General features: G+C 36.2%; 4 protein-coding genes across 6 annotated transcripts; 3 read left to right on the top strand and 1 right to left on the bottom strand.

Moving 5' to 3' along the window:
- The first annotated feature begins 859 nt into the window (after positions 1 to 859).
- MOD1 (NAD(P)-binding Rossmann-fold superfamily protein) lies at positions 860 to 3,592 on the top strand. The gene is made up of 12 exons (XM_086588304.1): positions 860 to 1,060; positions 1,152 to 1,261; positions 1,343 to 1,398; positions 1,486 to 1,570; positions 1,663 to 1,710; positions 1,897 to 1,971; positions 2,043 to 2,154; positions 2,261 to 2,312; positions 2,387 to 2,438; positions 2,538 to 2,595; positions 2,994 to 3,092; positions 3,213 to 3,592. The coding sequence occupies exons 1-12, from the start codon at positions 880 to 882 to the stop codon at positions 3,368 to 3,370; spliced, it is 1,086 nt and encodes a 361-aa protein (XP_086444430.1). The 5' UTR covers positions 860 to 879; the 3' UTR covers positions 3,371 to 3,592.
- A 617-nt stretch (positions 3,593 to 4,209) lies between these two features.
- On the bottom strand, positions 4,210 to 6,871 carry LOC147472749 (Nse4, component of Smc5/6 DNA repair complex). Its single transcript, XM_086588303.1, has 7 exons — positions 6,424 to 6,871; positions 6,237 to 6,314; positions 5,676 to 5,925; positions 5,470 to 5,563; positions 4,968 to 5,181; positions 4,770 to 4,861; positions 4,210 to 4,633 (listed from the first exon to the last, which is right to left on the bottom strand). Exons 1-7 carry the CDS (start codon positions 6,638 to 6,640, stop codon positions 4,382 to 4,384), a joined length of 1,197 nt encoding a protein of 398 aa, XP_086444429.1. The 5' UTR covers positions 6,641 to 6,871; the 3' UTR covers positions 4,210 to 4,381.
- A 3,803-nt stretch (positions 6,872 to 10,674) lies between these two features.
- POLD2 (DNA polymerase delta small subunit) lies at positions 10,675 to 14,623 on the top strand. 3 transcript variants are annotated; one of them, XM_086588307.1, is made up of 13 exons: positions 10,675 to 11,077; positions 11,168 to 11,274; positions 11,342 to 11,468; positions 11,686 to 11,793; positions 12,379 to 12,494; positions 12,573 to 12,656; positions 13,115 to 13,183; positions 13,267 to 13,338; positions 13,424 to 13,515; positions 13,593 to 13,720; positions 13,934 to 14,035; positions 14,110 to 14,177; positions 14,273 to 14,623. In XM_086588307.1, exons 1-13 carry the CDS (start codon positions 10,897 to 10,899, stop codon positions 14,330 to 14,332), a joined length of 1,314 nt encoding a protein of 437 aa, XP_086444433.1. In that variant the 5' UTR covers positions 10,675 to 10,896; the 3' UTR covers positions 14,333 to 14,623. The 3 variants fall into 3 exon arrangements, with proteins under 3 accessions (XP_086444433.1, XP_086444436.1, XP_086444434.1); XM_086588308.1 differs by having other exon boundaries at positions 10,763 to 11,077; positions 11,342 to 11,432; XM_086588310.1 differs by lacking the exon at positions 14,273 to 14,623 and having other exon boundaries at positions 10,710 to 11,077; positions 14,110 to 14,195.
- Positions 14,624 to 15,037: 414 nt separating this feature from the next.
- LOC147472747 (uncharacterized) lies at positions 15,038 to 19,673 on the top strand. Its single transcript, XM_086588306.1, has 9 exons — positions 15,038 to 15,140; positions 15,265 to 15,474; positions 15,967 to 16,095; positions 16,196 to 16,235; positions 16,340 to 16,422; positions 16,943 to 17,020; positions 17,219 to 17,272; positions 17,404 to 17,538; positions 17,630 to 19,673. The coding sequence occupies exons 2-9, from the start codon at positions 15,265 to 15,267 to the stop codon at positions 19,502 to 19,504; spliced, it is 2,604 nt and encodes an 867-aa protein (XP_086444432.1). The 5' UTR covers positions 15,038 to 15,140; the 3' UTR covers positions 19,505 to 19,673.
- The last annotated feature ends 1,155 nt before the right edge of the window (positions 19,674 to 20,828 follow it).

The raw sequence follows: 20,828 nt of genomic DNA, 5'->3' as shown, positions 1-20,828 counted from the left end.
GGTATAACCTGAGTTACAAATGCTTCAACCCGAGTCCGGGACCAAGCCCTAGTCGGTCCTTAAATTTTCAGCCTAAGCCCTAGCCCAACCAATTCGTGTTGGGTCGGGTTAGTCAAATTTTTCGGGTTTTTTTTTTGGAATTATGAGATAAAAAACACCAAAATTAAAATCTTCTAATTAAATAAAAAAGATTTGATTGTTTGAAAGGGAAACTAACCTTGTTGATTACATTATTCTCTCTAAAATAAAAAATTTCAACCTTATTTTTATAAAAATAGAATGTTTACACAAGAGCTTCTAGCTCAATTGGTTGTGTACTCCTCCTCTCATGAGAGATGTTGCAAGTTCGAATCTCACCAAGTGTTGCTGCTACGATGGGTGGATCAAGGAGCGAAAGCAAGTCTTCATGGACAAGGTGGAGGCGGTTGGGTCTACTAAAAACTGGCGCATTAGCGAGAGCCTTCGGGTTAGATTCCCTTCGGGCAATGTAATCTTTCGGGCTAGGGTATTTCAATGTAACCGGTTATGTACATATATGCACACGGGCTTGGGTTTTTTGGTTTTTTGATATTCTAACCTAAGCCCGCCCAATACAAAACCGAGTCGGGTTTTCATTTTACAAAACCAAGCCCGACTACAAATATGATATGTTAGCCCAGGCCCTATGACCAACAAAAGTCGGGTTTTAATCCATCGGGCTTGGGCTAACCCGACCCAAGTTCCACCCCTAATTACTTGTCTCATCTCCCCTAACAAAACCCTTCTTCTTCTTCTTCTTCTTCTTCTGCATATAACATTACAGGAGAGAGAGATGGCGGCATCTGGCTTGCAAATGGCGACAGTGAGACCATGTGTTTCATTTTCTGCAAAGAGTTTTTAATGACAAAAGCTGCATATTGTGGGCTTCGGAATGATGGAACATCGTGGGCTAGGCTTACATTGCAACCTTTCATCCGTAGCTTTACATCCACTCCCGTCAAATCTGATAAATTTTCCACAAAGGCAATGTCTGAAACTAGTGAAACCAAGTCTTCTCCAGGGCTGCCTATTGATCTCAGAGGTTTGTCAGCTTTATATCAAATAGATCAAAATATATGTTTCTGTTAAGCAAAGTTGAATGATATAAACATGTTGTAGATTTTGGTTTGTAGGTAAGAGGGCATTTATTGCTGGAATAGCTGATGACAATGGATATGGTTGGGCTATAGCAAAATCTCTAGCTGCTGCTGGTGCTGAAATCCTTGTTGGCACATGGGTGCCTGTACGCTACATATCCCGTCCTCCTTCTAATTTTATAGCAATGTGCCAATGTGTATATCCTGATACAGTTTTTTCGCTTCAGGCACTCAACATCTTCGAGAGTAGTTTACGTCGTGGAAAGTTTGATGCGTCACGCGTGTAAGAATGTGGAATTATTTCTTAATTACTCTTTGGTAGGTTGATGCTTGAAGAGCTATATTTGATGGAGATTTTGATATTTCACAGGTTGCCAGATGGTTCTCTCATGGAGATCACCAAAGTATATCCATTGGATGCTGTTTATGACACCTTAGAGGATGTGCCGGAAGATGTAAAGTTCAACTGCTTAAATACAGTACTGTAGATGATTGAGAGATGCTTCAATCATATCCCTTTTGACCATGAATATTTGATGATGTGCAGGTTAAAGCAAATAAACGCTATGCAGGGTCCTCGAAATGGACAGTTCAGGTATTACATTTGCTCCTTTTTTTATCTTGACATTGATGCTATATAGAAGAGTTGGTAATTATTTTTACTTGTTTATGCCATATCTTCGGTAAAAGATTTGTCATCATTGAAATATCAATTATAGTTTATCCCACAACAGCAAATGAACCAATGTATCTATTCACATGGTTTCTGAACTGCTCGCAGGAAGTGGCTGAATCTGTAAAACAGGATTTCGGAACTATTGACATCCTCGTGCATTCGCTTGCCAATGGACCAGAGGTACGACTGACTTCTTCTGTTCAGTTTGCTATCTATTTTGGGGATTATACTTCAGGATGTGTTTAAAACAGGTCACGAAACCTCTGCTGGAGACATCTAGGAAGGGCTATCTTGCAGCAATATCTGCATCAAGTTACTCTTATGTTTCTTTGCTCAAGCATTTCATTCCAATAATGAATCCAGGTATGCTTTTCGTTTGGAAATTTCAGTACGTTACTCATCTCCATTTGCATTTTATTATACTTATGAGTCATGACTTCTGAAATACACTCTGCTGTCACTGTTGCAGGTGGCGCATCAATCTCGCTTACGTATATTGCTTCCGAAAGGATCATCCCAGGGTATGTATGCTCTGCCTTATCTACTAAGTGGTTGTGTTGCTGGGATAGATCTTGATTCAACTGTTTATGAGCAGATATGGTGGTGGAATGAGTTCGGCTAAAGCCGCATTAGAGAGTGATACTCGAGTTAGTTATTTGTTTCTCATTTCCATACTTACCTTTTACTTGTGGTTTGTTTTTTTAATAAGTTCAAGACACTTATACAATGGTTCCTGCTTAATGCAGGTTCTTGCTTTTGAAGCTGGGAGACGCCACAAAATCAGAGTTAATACAATATCAGCCGGTACACTCTCATTTTATAACGCTGTATTCACCACGAGTGAAACCTTTTAGTACCTATAGAGTATACACACTTACATAAACCTGTATGAAATTCCATGTCATCTCTGTAAATGCCATTCCTGTTCGTAATATTGATGGTAGGGAATATCATTAATAACATTAATCACATTCGTAAGTGGTTGACATGGAAGTTTTATTTCCTCAAACGTATAAAGTTGCTCAGATACTAGACCTCCCTTTGACTTCTAAAATCACTTGGGTTATGCAGTTGATCCAGTTTGTATTCTGATTTTTATTTGGTTGTGATTCTATCTGAAAATAGTACATTCATTCAGTTAATCCATTTGTATTCTGAGGTTTATTTGTTGTGATTCTATCTTAAAATAAATCAATACTCAGGACCACTGGGAAGTCGTGCTGCAAAAGCCATTGGATTCATTGATAAAATGATTGATTACTCACTAGCCAATGCTCCCTTGCAGAAAGAACTGTCTGCAGGTGAGTTCACTGAGAACACATTGTTAAGGATACAAATCTGATCACTCTTTTTTCTCAGTCCCAAATTCCTCTTGCTTCTTGTTTCACTTTTCACCAAACTTGGAACTCAAAATGGTACAGATGAGGTGGGAAATACTGCTGCCTTCTTGGTGTCCCCATTGGCTTCAGCGATTACAGGTGCTGTTGTTTATGTTGACAATGGTCTCAATGGCATGGGAGTTGGAGTTGACAGCCCAATATTTGGTGAACTTAACATTCCGAAGGGCAACCAGAGCTAAAAGGGGCTCACTGATGAAGCTGTTGATTTAGGGTAGAGTTTCGTCTGGGTGTTAATTTTGAGGGAGGGGTTTTTTCCCTTCTTTTTCTTTTTGTAGAGTGTTAAGAAGAAAGCTCGGCCACTACCTCCTTTTTCATATGAGAATCTTCAACTTCTTTTCGGCACATTTGCTTCTTTGATGTATCAATGCTAAAGAATTCAAAGGTATTGATTTCTCTGATAAGCGTAAAATGTGTTGAATAGATACTCCCCCTTTTCCAACTGAATGAAAGAAATCAGTACAGAAAAAGGAATTTACTCGGAATGTGAACTCTGGAGGGAGGGTAGAGTGTTGTTCAGTCAGTAAAGATTGATCCAAAGAATATAAAAACAAATACAAAAAATGAAAATAGAAAAACCATGTTCTGGCTTGTACTGGAGATAAGTCTGGAGGCAACTATGAGAAGATATCATAGGTTTTCTAATTTTCCTAGTTTAAGCATTTGGTATTTGCTATTAGCTACTTTGTCCATGGTAAAGAGAGAGTTATGTCCTTGTGACAGAAAAGTTAACAATTTCAATCTGGATGGTGGCAACAGAACCAGAGTGGTAGAAGACCTTAGATCTATTGGTTTGTTCTTAATGTAGAGAAACTTTGGTAAGGGATGGCATTTGCAGGCGTCTTGATTTCCGACTTGCAAGGTAGTTTGTGCGCTCATTGAAGATGGATAATTGGTACCTTTTGTAATACGGCTTGCAGGCCCATTCTGCAGCAATACCTGTTTAGCGTAATGACATCCTTTATTTTTTGGTAACTTACCGTAATGACATCCGTTAGCTATAACTGTGCAAGATAGTAGATGAATCAATGATGATGAATGTAACGCCAGCAACGATTTCAATTGGAAGAACCAAATGAAATAAGTTTGAAATCTACCAAAATCTATATACATCAACTAGAGATGGCCATAACTTAATAAGACCCAGCTAAAAACTAAGCAAAACCCATCTAACTGTTCTTTACTACATCAATCTATTGAAGCTTGCGCTTTCCCTTTCGTATGGCATAAGCTTTATCCGCAGCACTGTTGCTTTCAGGTGAGTCTTCTACTACTGACTCTTCTTGTACGACCAAACCACGGTTCCTACACAACTTTCTGATTGGAGTTGTAGGAGCAGCAGTCTGAGAGTCAGGTATTGGCTCCCTTTGAAAATCATTTGTGATTTCTGCTTGAGCACGATGAGGCATCAACTCCTCCCCATTCCGCACAGAGTCCATCATCAACTACAAACAATGAGCCCGATTAAAAGAAGAATACCTTTAAGGTAAACCTTTACTTAAGTTGGTTATATTATATCAATATAAAGGATACATAATCAGAGTGAGAAATGAAAGTTATTTTCAGGCATTGGTTCCTTACCTTCCAATCCTTAAAATCTAATCTGAAAGTAAAATGGCTATAAGAAACTTCCCCTGAAGCCACTGCAGCGGCAGCTGGGGCATTCTTTGGCGCTGACAAATAACAAAAACTATAGGTAAATAAAACCAAAATAAGCAGAAATGAGATAAAATGCGGGCATAATATATACTATTCAAAAGTGTGCCTGAGAAATCTTACAAACTAAGTGATGACCATTGTCCTTCACTGTGATTTCAACCCTTCCATCTTTAACCAAAAATGATAGAGCAAATAAATTCTCCACCGTCTGTGCAAAGGATAGCCTGTTCAAAAGCAAATGTTCTAGCCTCACACTTCTCTTCTTTCTCAAGATATTAAACATAGTTGACATGTTCTTATCGGTGTCAGTTTTTTCTTCTGCATCATTGTCAAGCTGCACACATAACAAAGAAAACCATGTAAAAGAATGATAAAAGACAAAATCAAGGAATTCCTTCCTACATAGACTCATTAGAAGAAAATACAAAGTCAGCTCTATACCAAATTGACTGCATCAAGTTGGCGTTAACAATTTGGAGTTCAACCTAATACATAGAAGGCAAACTAATGCACATAACAGACTACAGTCTGATTTTGATTCAACAGGTATCAGGTGTATATGCCTTTTCCCAAGAATAAGCGGTACTATTAAGTACAACAAGAACACTAAAAACTAACTAACCTCCTCAGGATGACAAGAGCTTTCAGCAGGAGGTCTCGCACGCTTTCTCTGAACAACCTTCCGCTGCTTTATTTCCATATCCATAGGCCCAAGCCTAAATTACATTAGAAACACATATTTAAATGAAGATTTATTGAATTAAGGAGGGAAAAACTTGAAAATTATTTCTATTTCAAAAAGATAATAAAAAAAAGTAAAGCACTGACATGGTTGAGCATCCACCGGCCCTTCTTATAATGTGACAGACAGCAAAACCAAAATTACCCCAAGCCATTGAGTCCCTTGGATTCTCAGTGCTCAGTTCACCATTTTGATGTGCAAACTTACTAAGCAATGAAGTAATGAAATCAGATGGAGTAATTCCATCACTGTTTTGTGATTTGACAGAAGCTACAATGGTGTTGGCAATATCTAACAAAGCTTCGGCATCTGCAACTTGTTCCCTGGGATTCTGAACTGAACCCAAAAAGCAAAGAGAGAACATATAAGTGGAAGAAAAAGCGCGGTGTTTTCTCCATATTATATTCATAAGCAATATCGAGTGTGGTCATACATACGCCAAAACATCATAGTGTTTTACTAAGCTTAATAAAGTCCTACTTACGTTGTACTTCAAGACAAGCGGGTGCCAGGAGCATTGTAACAATGAAATCAAGTATGCTAGGTACATCAAAATCTGTAACTAATTCAATGATACATTTTTGTTTTATATTGCAAGCTAGCCACTGAAATCGACATAATAATAAAAACAAGAGGGGGAAAAGTACCTTGACTATGTAGGCTTTCAACTTGGTCGATAACAGATTTGAACTTATCACTCTCAGCAGAAATATTATCTCTCTCATCTGAAAAAATAATGAAATACACAAAATTAAACACCCTTAATATAATATAATATAATATAATATAAAAAAAAAAAAAAAAAAAAAAAAAAAAAAAGGAAGATAATAATACCATTAATCATATTCTTAACAGCGAGATACTTGTACCGTAAAACACGACGTGCAACGACATCTTGGCGACCGACACCACCGTCGTGGTCAGGTCTTCCTTTATCCCCCCTGGTGCTTCTTCTTCTAGTTCCTGGATTTGCTTCTTCTTCTTCTTCTTCTCTTCTGGTGGTCCTATTATTATTAATAGATCGAGACTCACGTTTCACCATTGTTTCCATTGTTATTAGTAAAACCCTAATTCATTATTCAAATAAAATGTCAAATTGAAAAACCCTAATTATTTGTTTTCTGATTTTTTTGTTTCCCGCCTGCCTCAATTTTTTCGTTTCTCTCTCTTCTTTTTTGGCTGTTGGTCCATAAAAATTTGAAAAGCTTGCCAGGGAAGATTTGTGGGGGATGGACGGCTCTGATTGGTCTACTTTTACATTTTGAACTGTCCACGTTAACCCCTAATTTTTTTGAGTTGAATATTTTTTTTACAAATTTTATAAAATATTTTTACACAAAATATGTTAATTAATAAGCAATAATTATAATGCATAATTACTTAGAAACCAATTGATCAAATTGAGATAGTCTCTTCACTTTGTGGTTTATGATATTAATCCATAATTTTCAAATTATAATTATCTTAAAGTCGATTTAGCTTGTATAATATTTTTCTTATATTTATGGTGATTTAGTGGTAAATTTTCAAATCAAAATATATTTTTGTTTAAAGTAAACCGAAATATGTTAATAAACAATGATTATGGTGCATAAGTACTTGGAAACTAAGGGATCAAATTGAGATAGTCTATTCACTTTGTGGTTTAGGATATTAATTCGTAATTTTCAAATAAGATTATCTTAAACTCGATCTAGTTTGTATAATAGTTTTATTATATTTATAGTGATTTAGCGGTAAATCATCACCGCTCAACTTACGTACTAATGTGTACAAATCACTAAAACAAATTGATATATTGTTTCCATATCCGACCTCAAATAATACACTACTCCCATTTGAAAATATTTATCACATTAACGTGTCCTACAAACGGATGTCGTTATATTAAATTATTCTAAAAAAATATTAGCAACTATACATAGCTATGATATAAGAAAATTATATTAATTATTTATTTAAATTTCTTACACCACTCTCTATAAAAAAGAAACATCAAACCTTTATAAAACTCATCGACTTATTTTTATTGTTGGGTTTAACAATAGAAATTTGATTGAAGTTTTGTGAGAATGCCCAATGTGGCAAATATAATATTGAAGTTATTTGAATAGCAATGCATTCTCAATCATAATAAAAAAATTATAATAAACACTACTTAAAATGTAAAACTACATTTGTTAAGACATTTATTCCCCCTACATATAATACAAATATGATTTCTCGTTTTAGGGTTATTATAGCTCGATCAATGCATTTGCATAAAGTTTATGATTTCCCATTAATTATTCTTTGAGGTTATTTTAATGTAGTACGCGTAGTTTCCAAATTCTCATTAATTATTATTTGATGTTAGTTTAATGCAATTGCATCAAGTTTCCAATTTTCCGTTAATTATTATTTGAGGTTAGTTCAGTGTAATTACATCCACTTTATTATTTCTCTTTAGTTATTCATTAAGGTTAATTCAGTATAATTACATCCAATTTTTGATATTTCGTTAATTAGTATTTGAAATTAGTTCATTGCATTTGCATTCAGATTCCAATATCATGTTAATTACTCTTTGAGGTTAGTTCAATACATCTGCATCCAGTTTCTGATTTCCCGTTAATTGTTTTTCTAACTTAGTTCGATAGTTTACAATTTCTATACAGTCTGCATACATGTAAGAGTCTGTTTTTATAAACTCACTTTCGTTTTGGTTTCTTAATTACTTATGTGAGAAGGCTACAAAAGTGGACATTTATGATTTGAGGTCAGTGCAATATAGTTACATCCAACTTCCGATTTCCAGTTAATTATTTTTTTAGGTTATTTCAATGTATTTGCATCCAATTTTTGATTTCCCGTTAGTTAATATATGATTTTAGTTTAATATAGTTGCATCCAGTTTTTGGTTTTCCATTAATTATTATTTAAGGTTAGTTCAATGTAGTTGCATCCAATTTATGATTTTATGTTAATTGTTATTTGAGGTTAGCTAAATGCATTTGCATCAAGTTTTCAATTTTTAAGTTTCCAATTGTTTGTTAATTATTTTTTGAGGTTAATATAGTTACATCAAATTTATAATTTCCCGTTAATTATTCATTTATGTTAGTTCAGTGCAGTTTCATCCATTTTTTAATGTTTAGTTAATTAGTCTTTGAGACTAGTTCATTGCATTTGGATATAGTTTTTGATTTACCGTTAATAACTCTTTAAGGTTAGTTTAATACATATGCATTTAGTTTATGATTATTTATGCTTTGAGGTTAGTTCAATGTAATTATATTCGGTTTTTATTTTCCGTTAATTATTCTTTTAGCTTATTTCAATGGATTTGTATTTAGTTTCCGATTTCCCACCAATTATTCTACGAGGTTAATTCAATACAATTGCATTTGGTTTTTTATTTAATGTTAATTATTTTTTAGTTTAGTTCAATGTATTTGTATCTAGTTTCTGATTTCCCATTAATTATTATATGAGGTTTGTTTGATGTATTTGCATACCGTTTTCCGATTTATCGTTAAGATTTGCATCCAATTTATAATTTCCTTTAGTTATTATCTGACGTTAGTTTAATGCAATTGCACCCATTTTACGATTTATAGTTAATTACTTTTTGAGTTAAATTTATTACATTTGCATAAAATTTCCGATTTATAGTTAATTAATTTTTGAGTTTAGTTTATTACAAAACCTAACTATATTTTGAAATTAAAATCTTAATTATTCAACATAGTGGTGGACATAGTGGTAGTTGATGAAATTGTGAAATGGGCAAAAAAAATATAATGGGGATGAAGTTGATAAGTAGTGGTGGGTGTTATTATAGACTTATAAAGAGAAGTACCCATTAAAAAAAATAAAAATAAAAAACCTTTTAGTGATAATACATTGATACTAGAGGTCTTGGGCTCATAAATGCCATCAAAGTTTTTTACTTTGAAAGAGTTATCTTAATCCCATTTAAAACATGAAGCAAATTTTGTACATTTGCGACATAAAAAATTTATTCAAATTTGAAGTCTCCAACATAGAGATGCTCTTATTATAGACTTACAAAGATAAGTACCCATTAAAAATAAAATAAAATAAAAAACCTTTTAGTGATTACATTTAGGGTTTGAACTTTAAAAAAATATAAAGTTATTTCATTTAAAACATGAAGCAAATTTTGTACATGACATAATTACTCTAAGTCTCTAACGATATGGCCACACCGTTTGGACTAAGTCCCCAACGATATGATCATACTATTTGGGATTTGAACTTTGAAAAAATATAAAGTTACTTTTTTGCCCTCATATCGTTGGAGACTTTGGGACTTAGTCCAAACAAATGGTGTCTAATATCATGGCCATATTGTTTGGTTTTATGATGAAAAACAACCCAAGCCGGTCGTTTAAGCTTAGGGTTTTCGAATTCAACTTTTTTGGACCAATGACACACTTATAATAATTGTTTTTTTTGGGACCAATGACACTTGTAATAATTGTTTTTTTTTTGGGTCTGCCCAACACATTATGGAGTTCATCAGTAATAGGACTCTAGTATAATTGGGAATTTAAGGGTGATAATTTAGACCTCAAGCCCTCAGCTTGGCCCTCAAAACTACATGTTCAAGTCCTCAAAAATTGGTCCTCACAGATTTGAGGGGCAATGCGGCCCGACCCTCATGCTTATAAGGGCGCGGCCTAGGGCCTAGGTTTTGAAGCATGAGCTTTGCCCTCACTTGGGCCTCATATGTTTTATTGTTATTTAATATTATATTTATGTATTATACTATAATTATCTAAATTGTATAAAAAAAAAACACTATATTAGTTTTCAATATGGGATAGATTAGAACGTTACATAATATATGTGTTTTTTGTAATTAATTGAATGATAGGTATATAAGTCATACATAAAAGCAAATCCAAAAATATAGATGTTTTAAGAATATCATCTTTTCCACCATGTCTATATAAATTTTTTAAAAGCATAAGAATTAGTTTTATATAATTTGTTAAAATTGATATACATAATCAAAACATGATAAAAAAAAATCACTAAAAAAAATATAAACTAGTTAAATATAATTACACGGGCCTAAAAATTGAAGGTCCACGGGCGGGATGACCCGGCCCGGCCCTATCATGAGCGCTTTTATGGTTTGAGGGCCGGGCTATCCCTCTTTTTCACCCCTAGTTGGGACGCCAAATTAGGCGAGTGAAGAAGAAAGAGCGGACCTATAAACTTTGTTTCTTTCTTTCTTTTGCTTTACCCCGCCGAAGCCGATTCTAATTCCCGCCAAAAAAAAAAAAAAAAAAAAAAATGCCCCACCTGGAAATTCTGGAGAGGAAACAGTCCCTCTACCGATCTCTGGACGAGATTTTTGAGATTCAAAAGGACAAGTACACGGGACAGCAATACAGCCAGATTTACTTCGCTCGACTTCACGTCATTAGGAACCTTCTCTATTCCCTTGCCAACACTTGGAAACCCCATTTGCCCAGTAAGTTTCGACTTCTCTTGCTATTACATTCTTTTATATATATGCTTGGTTTCAGCCACCCCATTAACCACGCATCTTAATGCATGGCAGTTTGTACTATTTTGGGACTTGAGAAGGGCAAGGAATGCATCGTAGTCGGAACTTTATACAAACACATGAAGCTCAAACCTTGTATTCTCAATGACTACTCCAAGGAGGTAACAAAAGAATGAATATTTATTGTGTTTGTTTTTCATGGATTAATTCAACATTTTTTCTTCGCAGAGATCCGTGCTTCCTATTGTTAAACCTCACAACTTCATGCATGCCGATGATCGACTTATACTGGAAGACGAAAGTGGAAGAGTTAAACTCGGTGGGACTATGCTTTCCCCATCTTTCTTTGTCACAGGTATCTTAGACATTGCTTTAGACAGATATTACATTCTAAACTGAGTGTGTGTAGGCTACATTTATTATCCTCTGTATCATCATCCCAAAGTGACTACAAATGAAACACATAAGTATCTTTTATCTTAGAAACTTTGGGTTACACAGCGAGTCATCAACAAGGAGACGCCACTTTTCATATGTTATACATTTTTGTTCTACTGTTGTTACTTTGACAGGAGTTGTGGTGGCTCTTCATGGAAGCGAAACCAGTGCTGGTGAATTTGTAGTTCAGGATATTCTTGAAGCGGGTCTTCCGCCCCAAATTGAACTACCACTTGATTTAGGTAATGCTTCAGTTTAAATGCCATGTCGATTATGTTATGGTTTTTTTTATTGTAGAATAGTTCTAAATGAATTTTTGGTCTGTCATGCTTGTCATTAATAGTTAATATTTTCCTTCCTCTATAATGCATTGAATTCGACTAAACTGAAAGGTCTGCTATAAGAAATTGCATGGAGATCGGTAAGGAAACAAGATAGATTACATTCTTTACTGTGAATGTAAAATTATGTTTTAACACCTTGCATTAACTTCATGTTACTAAAGTTTGTAACTACATTGGTCATGCATATTCAAACCTTTAGGATTCTAGAACATCATTTTAGAATCCTGATTTATTTATTGTTAACATTTATCAATATCATGGACACTTGTCAGAATCCAATATAGGCAATAGTGTCCAACATACTGACCTGCAGAAACACTATAAACTGAATTGTTATGCATGTTACTAAAAAGTTGGTTAGGACAGGGTCTTTGACAGAGGATATTCTTAGAAATGGCAGTCCTTTACATGTCCCGTTTTGAAGTTTTTGGAAATATTGCTTCAACTTCATAGGTGTAATGTAAAATTTGGATTGCATATCAGGAGAAGACAAATATGTGGTTTTTGTATCGGGGCTGAGTGTTGGGAATGACATGTCGAATCCTCTTGAGTTCCAGCTTCTAGTTGACCACATTACAGGACATTTAGGGGATGACAAGGTGATGACAACATTATTGTCTTCTTTCTGCTGAGCTCAATTTTTGCTCTGCTAATCTGTGAGAACCATGATTGAGCAGGAGCAACTGATTGCATCACAAATAGTCCGTGTTGTTATTGCTGGCAATTCTGTTGAAGTTCAACATGGACTTCTTAATGGAAAGGTAATTGTTTGAGTACAAGATATGCCAAAGTTTATTATCTGGATGGCATTTGGTCCTAGTCTTAGTTGTTGTATTCCATTCGACACTCTTTAACACCGTGAATACATCTCAGGTGTTCTTCATGTGTGTGTGTGTGTGTGTTCTTATATAGTCAAATTTTCTCAAGTAAAGTCATCACCATAGATTTGGGATTGATGTTCTCTCACTCAAATGGGAAAAAAATGTGAAGGTCAATGTAGAAAGATTAAAGAACAATTTGCAAGTGTTGTTGTTGGGGTGGTTGCTGTATATGCGGCAGAGGGAGATTTTTAACTACTCCACAATGGCATAACTTGTGATTGTATAGTGTGTAAATGGAGTTCATATGAATAAGACATAGATACAGAATACAGTTTTGTATACATAGAACTTGATTGTACATCCATATGACTTGAGTAATAATTTCTTATTCTTTGCAGACATTGGCTGCAAAGGAACAATCTAGGTTGTCTGAGCCGGTCAAAGAGCTTGATATTTTGTTGACACAGGTTATTTTTAATTTCGTTTTAAAATTTCTAGAGATGTTTTTTCTTTTCTACATTCTTTATTAGTGTGACCTCATTATATGCAGCTGGCTGTAGCTGTGCCTTTGGATATCATGCCAGGGCTCAACGACCCTGCAAACTTTGCCTTGCCTCAACAGGTCTTGCATATATCTTTGCAACTAGTGCATTGGTACCATAAATGCTTCAAAAAAATATATTTATTGGGATTTTTTTTGTCTTCAGCCTTTGCATCGATGTCTCTTTCGTGGGGCATCAGCGTATAACACTTTCCAGTCATGTACGAACCCACATCTTTTTGAGATTGACAATATCAGGTCTGATAAGGATATCACTTGACTGCAAGTTATTACAAAAACATATCTACTGGCATATGTAATTGTGTTGTCTATAGGTTTCTAGGGACGTCAGGTCAGAACATTGACGATCTAGACAAGTACGCGGAGGCAAAAGATAGACTTGATTTTATGGAGAGGACATTAACGTGGAGGCATATAGCACCAACAACTCCCAACACTCTCGGTAGAAATCATTGATCCAATGCTTTCTTTTATTCTCCTGTGTGTGTGTTATAGTTGGATTATTCGTAGTGTCAAAATGTTTTATGTATGTTAAATCCCCCAGTAATAGTCTTATTTTTGGATGAAAAGACTTGGGTTGAAAAAGTTGCTAGTCTGTGTCCTATGACTGTCTCATAATTCACTTCTTGATATTATCACTATTTTTTCATTCCAGGTTGTTATCCCTTCACTGATAGGGATCCTTTCCTCATTGAAAGTTGCCCTAATGTCTACTTTGTTGGAAATCAGAATAAATTCGAAACACGTCTAGCAAAAGGTACCTTTTCCATATACGAGACTGCCGAAAATCATTGTTTGACAGGAGACTTACCTTTATTCCCTTCTATGCAGGATCAGAGGGTCAGTTGGTAAGACTTATTTGTATTCCTAAATTTTCCGAGTCCGGCGTGGCTGTTATGGTAAGATTCTTGACGTGACCTGTAGTTTTCAGCAGAGTCATTTGTTTTCTTTTGCTTTAAATAATAGGATTAAATCTTCTTTGTACATTCTGCAGCTAAATTTAAGAAATCTTGAATGCCACACACTCAGTTTCTCAACTCAGATGGTCTTCTAAGGGATGGAGTGGCCATTTCTCGTAACTGTAGCCATGCTTGCAATCTACCATCATTCTTTTGGTTGATGGCTTGATTTAAACTGAAGGCGAGAAGAAGAGAAGTTAGTGTTGATGTAGTTTAATTTTCTTACTGAAAATCAAGGCATTGTATATACTTTCATATTTGTAACAACAGTTTGTCCCCTCGAAAGTTTTCCTGAACTCAAATCTCAACCTTGTAGGTTTACTATGCTTGTCAGCTGTTACTTATGATACTCCTATTTGCTTGGTAATGGAAAAATCTTTTTAAGACATGCATCTAGTTACCTAAATGCTAACAGCAAGGGGGATTCAAGGATAATATTGCAGGAAAAACTGCAAGTATCGTGGTAAAACAATTAAGTCATGCATGGAATTAAACTTCTGGCTTGGTTCAGGGACAAGTCATGCGTAGATTTAAACTTCAGGCTTGGTAGATGTTGGTTATTTGAAGTTCAAGACAACCTCAATTGTGTATAAAATCTCCCAATAGTTATTTTATATTATATGACAACGTGCGTAATCATAGAGGTGCACCGTATATGTCGACCAAAAAAACTCAATACTTGGGCCGGTGATGGCCCATAAGGCCCAAACCCTCAATACTTGGGCCGGTGATGGGCCATAAGGCCCAAAGTATGGGCCTAAAGTGGTCCATTATTAAATTAAAGAGGAGAACGTCTTCATTCATTCGTTCATTTATATTCGAGAAAATTTGGAGCGCACTCGAATCTCCCTCTTCTCTTCATTCATTCCAACTTATAATAATAAATTTGCAGCATACGAATCAGTAAGTTTCCCCTCTCTCTCGATTTTATATTTTTATTCATTGTCAATAAGAGTGTCTATGGTTTCTGTGATGTGAATTTAATGGAATAATAGAATGAAAAATATCTGTCATTTGATGGTCTCAGATGAATGTAAATTCCAAGGTGTCCAAGTTTGGAGTCAAGTCTGGATTTCTCATACCAAAGAATAAACTATCAGGATCCCTGGTTCCTGGAAAAGTGGAAACTGATTCAGTAAAAGAAGAAAGTAGTAAAAAGATCCAAAGGAAAACAAAATGGGGAAATGATCTAACAGAAGATGATTCTGTTCGAAAAGGAAGAGCATTAGCTTATCAGGTATATTGTTTTTTAACATGCACTTCACTTCTATGCTCATTGTTATAAACCTTCCGTAGTAAGTGGCATCTATGTCCTCATTAAAAGTAACGCGATTGTTTTTCAGTTGTTCACAATTTGATTAGTCAGACACCTTATTCCTGTTTCAGAAAGAAAATTATCACTCATGCCACTGAAACACGGTCAACATTTCAGTTGAAATTCATCTAGTCTTTTTCATATCTAGCTTTTAATTGTTCTGGACCTATTATCTGCAATTCATAGGTCTTTTCTCATTTAGTTTCTGATGACATAAGTTTTAAGAAATGGGTATCAAACATTTTTAGCTCCTTTCAATGAGGAGAAATTTCACTTGTGGCAAGTGAATATTTTCTCGACCAGGTTGGGTGCTAAAATGTGGTATCTTCCTTGTGAATTCTCACATGGAAGGTTCCCATTCCAGGTGGCATTAAGTGATATTACTGCCTGTGTGCTGGAACATATTTTGAGCAGACTCGAGTGGAGCAAATCACAAAACAGTTGAAGTTGGGTATACTGGAAAAGGGAGAAAGCGATCTTAACTCACACTCACCAAACCATGTTCCAGATGACGAGTCTTCTAAGCACCGAGTTGATGATCAGGTAGTATTGCGGATGAGGGTTGATTAATTTCGGTCACTCCTTTTTATTGAATCTCAATGTTTATCAAGCTTGATCATTTACGCGAATTTGGCATTCACAGAAGTTGGAGATCTTGGAGTCGGAAAAAGGGGAAGCTATTGGTAAATTTGTTTAGCACTCTTTCTTGATATTTTTTCTTCTGTTTTATGTCTAAATTATTTTTGGTGATGTGCACACTTTGGTCAAATTATATTTGGGTGTCCAGGTGAGATATTGAAGTTAAATCCAACTTATAAGGTTCCACCTGATTACAAACCGCTGGTGAGAGAGGCCAAAGTTCCTGTTCCTGTAAGTCTGTTGGCATTGTCTTCTCTTCTTTCCACATCAGAGCTTACTGTTTTTCTTATAATGTGAAATTGTAAACAGTTTTTCTGTATTTACTATGATACTGTCAGTGTTTTGTTATATCATATATCTTATCGGAGGGTTATTAATGTCTACTGCTTTAGTACAAGTGCAAAACTAGTGATTTACTTGAAGTGGTTTCCAAGGTACCTTTTATACTGTAACCTCTATGTCAATCATAGAAGTTAAACCGAAATATTATGAAGATAAGTAGAAGCTTAGCATTAAATTGTCTATGTGTTTAAATCGAAAGTAGTGTATAGAAGCGATTATGCTCTGTGATTGTAACATTAAAGCTTATCAGACGAAAAGCAAGTTGCCAGTTTAGTTCACTACTTGCTTTTTTTTTCCTCTCGTTCAGTGGATGATTTTTTTTTATTAAAAATCAAGATTTAATTGTTGTGGGAAACATGTCAAATCAATTATGCTTCCTACGAAATTTTTATCCTCGCCTCTTCTGCAGGTTAAGCTTTATCCTGGATTGAACTTTGTTAGCCTAATATTGGGGCCTGAAAGCAATACTCAAAAACGTCTTGAAGTGGTAAGCTGGCTGAGAGTCATATGTTATTTGTTTTTGTATTTATTTTATTCTCAATGATTGTTTGAATCTGTTTGATATATTGTAAGTGTTCTGCTATCGTTGCTTTATCTCCTTAAAGTAACTGAGACTGGTCGCATGAAGGGTTTAGTGTAGAATATTTTCTCTTTATCCCGATTCCTTTCACTTCTCATGGCTTAGGAAACTGGAGCTAAAGTACGAATCCAAGGCACTAAAGCAGGTTCAACAGAGAAGGTAGTAAAGCTAATTTGTTGTTTAAGACAGAGTTTAATGTTTTTTCATCAAAGTAATCTGGTAAATTGTTTATCTTGGATTAAGTTTTAGTGTAGTGGTGGTGCTTTAATGAGTAATCTATTGATGTCCAGGTTGAGATTACTTTGTCAGATAGAAATGATGATCAAGGTTGTTATGAAGAGCTCTATGTCCATGTATCAGCTGATACATTTGAGAAGGTTGATGCTGCAGTTGCCCTTATTGAGCTGCTAGTCACCCCAGTATCTGTGAGTTCACTATGCTAGATAGCAACTATATTCCTTTACACACAACCTCGTTTTATAGCTTATCTCATGGTATATACATTGTTTTCTCTAGGGGAGTTCAGGGATGGCTTCCACAACTCCATCTTCAGTTTCTCGGGACGGTACAAATGTGCTTGAACAGAGTCAGAATACCACCTCCAGTTATGTGATGCCTAGTACTATGGTTAACCAGGGGTTGATGCAGTCAATGGTGGGATCCATGCAGCCTGGTCTTTTTCCACAAGTTCAGTTACAATCATACCCTGGTCCCTGGTTTCCTTCTGGTCCAATGGGTCCGCCTAATAACTTTCGCACCCCATTAAATTCTTCTTCTTCCATACTCAACAACACCATGCAATTTCCTTCATCCCCTCTAAATTCCTCAAAAATGCCACAGTTTTCCATTGGACAGCCTCCCTCTGCAGCTGCTTCTGGTTTCACATTGAAAAATCCTTCCCTGGTTTCTCCTGGACTACAGTCACCACTGCAAGGTTTTCAGTGGCCTTACTTCCACGAAGCACCTCCCCATAGTCAAGCTGCCCCAGTGAGAATGCAGCCTATTTCAGGTTCTCAGGCCCATTTGGCATATCCTTCCCTACCTCCACAATCTAATCCTGCTTTGCCACATCAACCAAGGACTACTGGACCAGGCCCTGGGTTCCCCTCGCTGTCACAACCATTGTTGACTGCTCCATCCGGGCAGCCACCTTATAGACCATTAGCGTCTTCTGCATGGTCTGGTTCAACTGTACCTACTCCAGCACAACCAGTTGATCTGTTTCAAAGACTTCCGTTAGTTTCACAACCTCTAATGGCATCGGTGACAGCTTCATCGAATGCAACGGGAAATATATCCAGAGGACCTTCTGGTAATATGGTGGTTCCTGCTAGCTTTCCTTCTCGACCTTCCACTGCCCAGCTACCGAATACACCAGTTAATCATACTGTTACAGGCCCAAATTTTTCTTTTGTAATACATCAAAGGTCTGCATCAACTCCTACAGCCAATGCACCAGTCTCCTCTATCCCAGCATCTGTACCTTCAAGTGTGCCTCCATCCACCTTAGGACCTTTACAAGCACCTTTTTCAATGATGCCACCCTCGGCTATGAACCAGTCTTCTCCTTTGGCACCTAAGCAAACAGTTGGGCCAATAGGGCCAACACCTTACCGATCAATAGTGGGGTCTGCTCTAGTTCCTTCACAACAATCGGTAAATGCGAATTCCATCTCTGGAAACCTACCTAGTTTCACATCCTTAAAGCCACCAATGAGTAGTCCCCAAAGTATTCCAGCTACAACACCAAGACCCCAACGACCGAGCTCTGGTGATTTCACTTTTCAGCCTCTTGGGTCGCCTGTAGCAGTTTCTCAGACAGTTCTGAGGCCGAGTGATCAACTGTTAAAAGGTTCATCAATGCAACTAAATAGAACAGTGCAGCCTCCTTCGGGACCATCTTATCAGCCAGCTCTGCAGAATTCAGAACAACAGCTTGTCATGCAAGGGTTTCCAGGTACTCGGCCGAGGAATCAGGCGCTTCAATCTCAATTTCAAGTTCCATCTCCCACACATCCACCAAGGTTTTTGAACCCCGTTTCACCAACAGCTTCAGGCCTGCGTATGGGACCACGAAACCTTACACAAACACCGCAAATACCCAATTTTCCTGCACCATTGCCTCCCCAAATGATGAATTCATTGCAATTGCAGCCGAACCAATCAAATTCAATAATACGATCAGGTGGTTTCTTGGTGCCAAACCAACATAACCTCGCTTTCTCATCTGGTAAGCCAGCTCTGTCTCCTAGTGGAAACCAAGTATATGATCCATTCTCCCCCACTTCGGCATCTTCTGCTCCTCAACAGCCAGAACACCATGCCAAAGTCGGGAAACAGGAGGATGATCCTGAGTACGTTGATCTTATGGCATCAGTTGGTGTGAGATAGTTGAAAAGGTTTATTAGTCCAGTTGGTTTGATGATAATGTACCAATCGGAAGAACTAGGAGAATAAATGTGGAGGTGGTTGATGTAACTGGGATTTCTTCAGCTTTGTTTTATTACTGGGGATATCACGTAGGCAACATTATCTGAAGCTTTCTTATTTGTTTCCACAACTAGTATTTGCCTGACATTTTTTTTTTTTAAGTGAGCCTATATTTATGTTTTCAGAGCCCAATAGCCCAAAAACAATCCATGCATTTTTTGTTTGGGGTGGGTGAGGTGAGAAATATTTTTAAACTCACCCCAAAAAAACTTGTTAACTCACTCCAGAAAAACATTTTAGTGGCTAGTGTTATATCTTACAAATAGGGCATGTCTTGTCTAGGCAATTTTTTTGAAATAATACCTTTATTCCCGTGTCTTCCAACTACCTTATCACCTACTTTTATTTCACGTTTTTGTGAAATATATACACGGATTTTTTTTGGATTTTTTTTTCTGGATCCATCTCACATCAATAACTCGGCCTCTGTCACCTATAGGTAGTTTTAGACAAGTTTCCTTTGCAGTGAATACCTAAATGCCAAGTATGGCTCGTATACAATACTTGAATTATCGATATAGATGCTACATAGTTGGTTCCCATCCTTCAGAGACTGCGAGTGTAATAGGAGCATCCGTCGACAAAGGGATCACCCTAAAATGATCATCTCATGGCTATTGAGAACGAATCAAATAAGATGGTTCTATTTCTCAATACGCGCATCTTCGGCGCCCCTGATGCGCATCCGCCCTCTCCCCGGTACGACACAGATATGCGTACCCCCGATGCACATTCGCCCTCTACTCATGTTTCCAGAGTACATCACAGATAATAACTAACGGAAAATTAAAAATTGGATGCAAATCCTTGAAAAATATTTAACGGGAAATCGGAAACGGTATGCAAATACATCAAACAAACCTCAGATAATAATTAATGGGTAACAGGAAACTGGATGGAAATGCATTGAACTAAACTCAAAAACTAATTAACATAAAATAAAAAACCGAATGCAACTGCATTGAACTAACCTCATAGAATAATTGGTGGAAAATTATAAACTAAATGCAGATGTATTGAAATCATCTTAAAGAATAATTAACGGTAAATCAAAAATCGGATATAATTGCATCGAACTAACTTCAAAGTATAAATAATCAAAAACTAGATGCAGATGTATTGAACTCACCTTAAAGAGTTATTAACGAAAAATCGGAAACTGAATCCAAATGCAATAAACTAATCTCAAAGACTAATTAACGAAACATTTAAAAATGGATGAAAC

This window comes from Coptis chinensis, unplaced genomic scaffold (genome assembly GCF_015680905.1).
Source record: "Coptis chinensis isolate HL-2020 unplaced genomic scaffold, ASM1568090v1 utg8721_pilon_pilon, whole genome shotgun sequence".
Lineage (NCBI taxonomy): Eukaryota > Viridiplantae > Streptophyta > Magnoliopsida > Ranunculales > Ranunculaceae > Coptis > Coptis chinensis.
This window is presented reverse-complemented; position numbering and strand designations above follow the sequence as displayed.

Bases quoted from the DNA above. Each gene is read 5' to 3' on its own strand.
- MOD1 (XM_086588304.1), top strand. From the start codon at position 880: ATGACAAAAGCTGCATATTGTGGGCTTCGGAATGATGGAACATCGTGG. The intron at 1,571-1,662 runs GTAAAGTTCAAC...GATGATGTGCAG, and splicing joins TAGAGGATGTGCCGGAAGAT to GTTAAAGCAAATAAACGCTA. The intron at 1,972-2,042 runs GTACGACTGACT...TGTTTAAAACAG, and splicing joins CGCTTGCCAATGGACCAGAG to GTCACGAAACCTCTGCTGGA.
- LOC147472749 (XM_086588303.1), bottom strand. From the start codon at position 6,640: ATGGAAACAATGGTGAAACGTGAGTCTCGATCTATTAATAATAATAGG. The intron at 6,315-6,423 runs GTATTATTATCT...TTATTTTTTCAG, and splicing joins TGTTAAGAATATGATTAATG to ATGAGAGAGATAATATTTCT. The intron at 5,926-6,236 runs GTACTTTTCCCC...TTTTGGGTTCAG, and splicing joins TGAAAGCCTACATAGTCAAG to TTCAGAATCCCAGGGAACAA.
- POLD2 (XM_086588307.1), top strand. From the start codon at position 10,897: ATGCCCCACCTGGAAATTCTGGAGAGGAAACAGTCCCTCTACCGATCT. The intron at 13,339-13,423 runs GTCTTGCATATA...TTTTGTCTTCAG, and splicing joins ACTTTGCCTTGCCTCAACAG to CCTTTGCATCGATGTCTCTT. The intron at 13,721-13,933 runs GTAGAAATCATT...TTTTCATTCCAG, and splicing joins AACAACTCCCAACACTCTCG to GTTGTTATCCCTTCACTGAT.
- LOC147472747 (XM_086588306.1), top strand. From the start codon at position 15,265: ATGAATGTAAATTCCAAGGTGTCCAAGTTTGGAGTCAAGTCTGGATTT. The intron at 15,475-15,966 runs GTATATTGTTTT...TATTTTGAGCAG, and splicing joins GAAGAGCATTAGCTTATCAG to ACTCGAGTGGAGCAAATCAC. The intron at 17,273-17,403 runs GTAGTAAAGCTA...ATTGATGTCCAG, and splicing joins AAGCAGGTTCAACAGAGAAG to GTTGAGATTACTTTGTCAGA.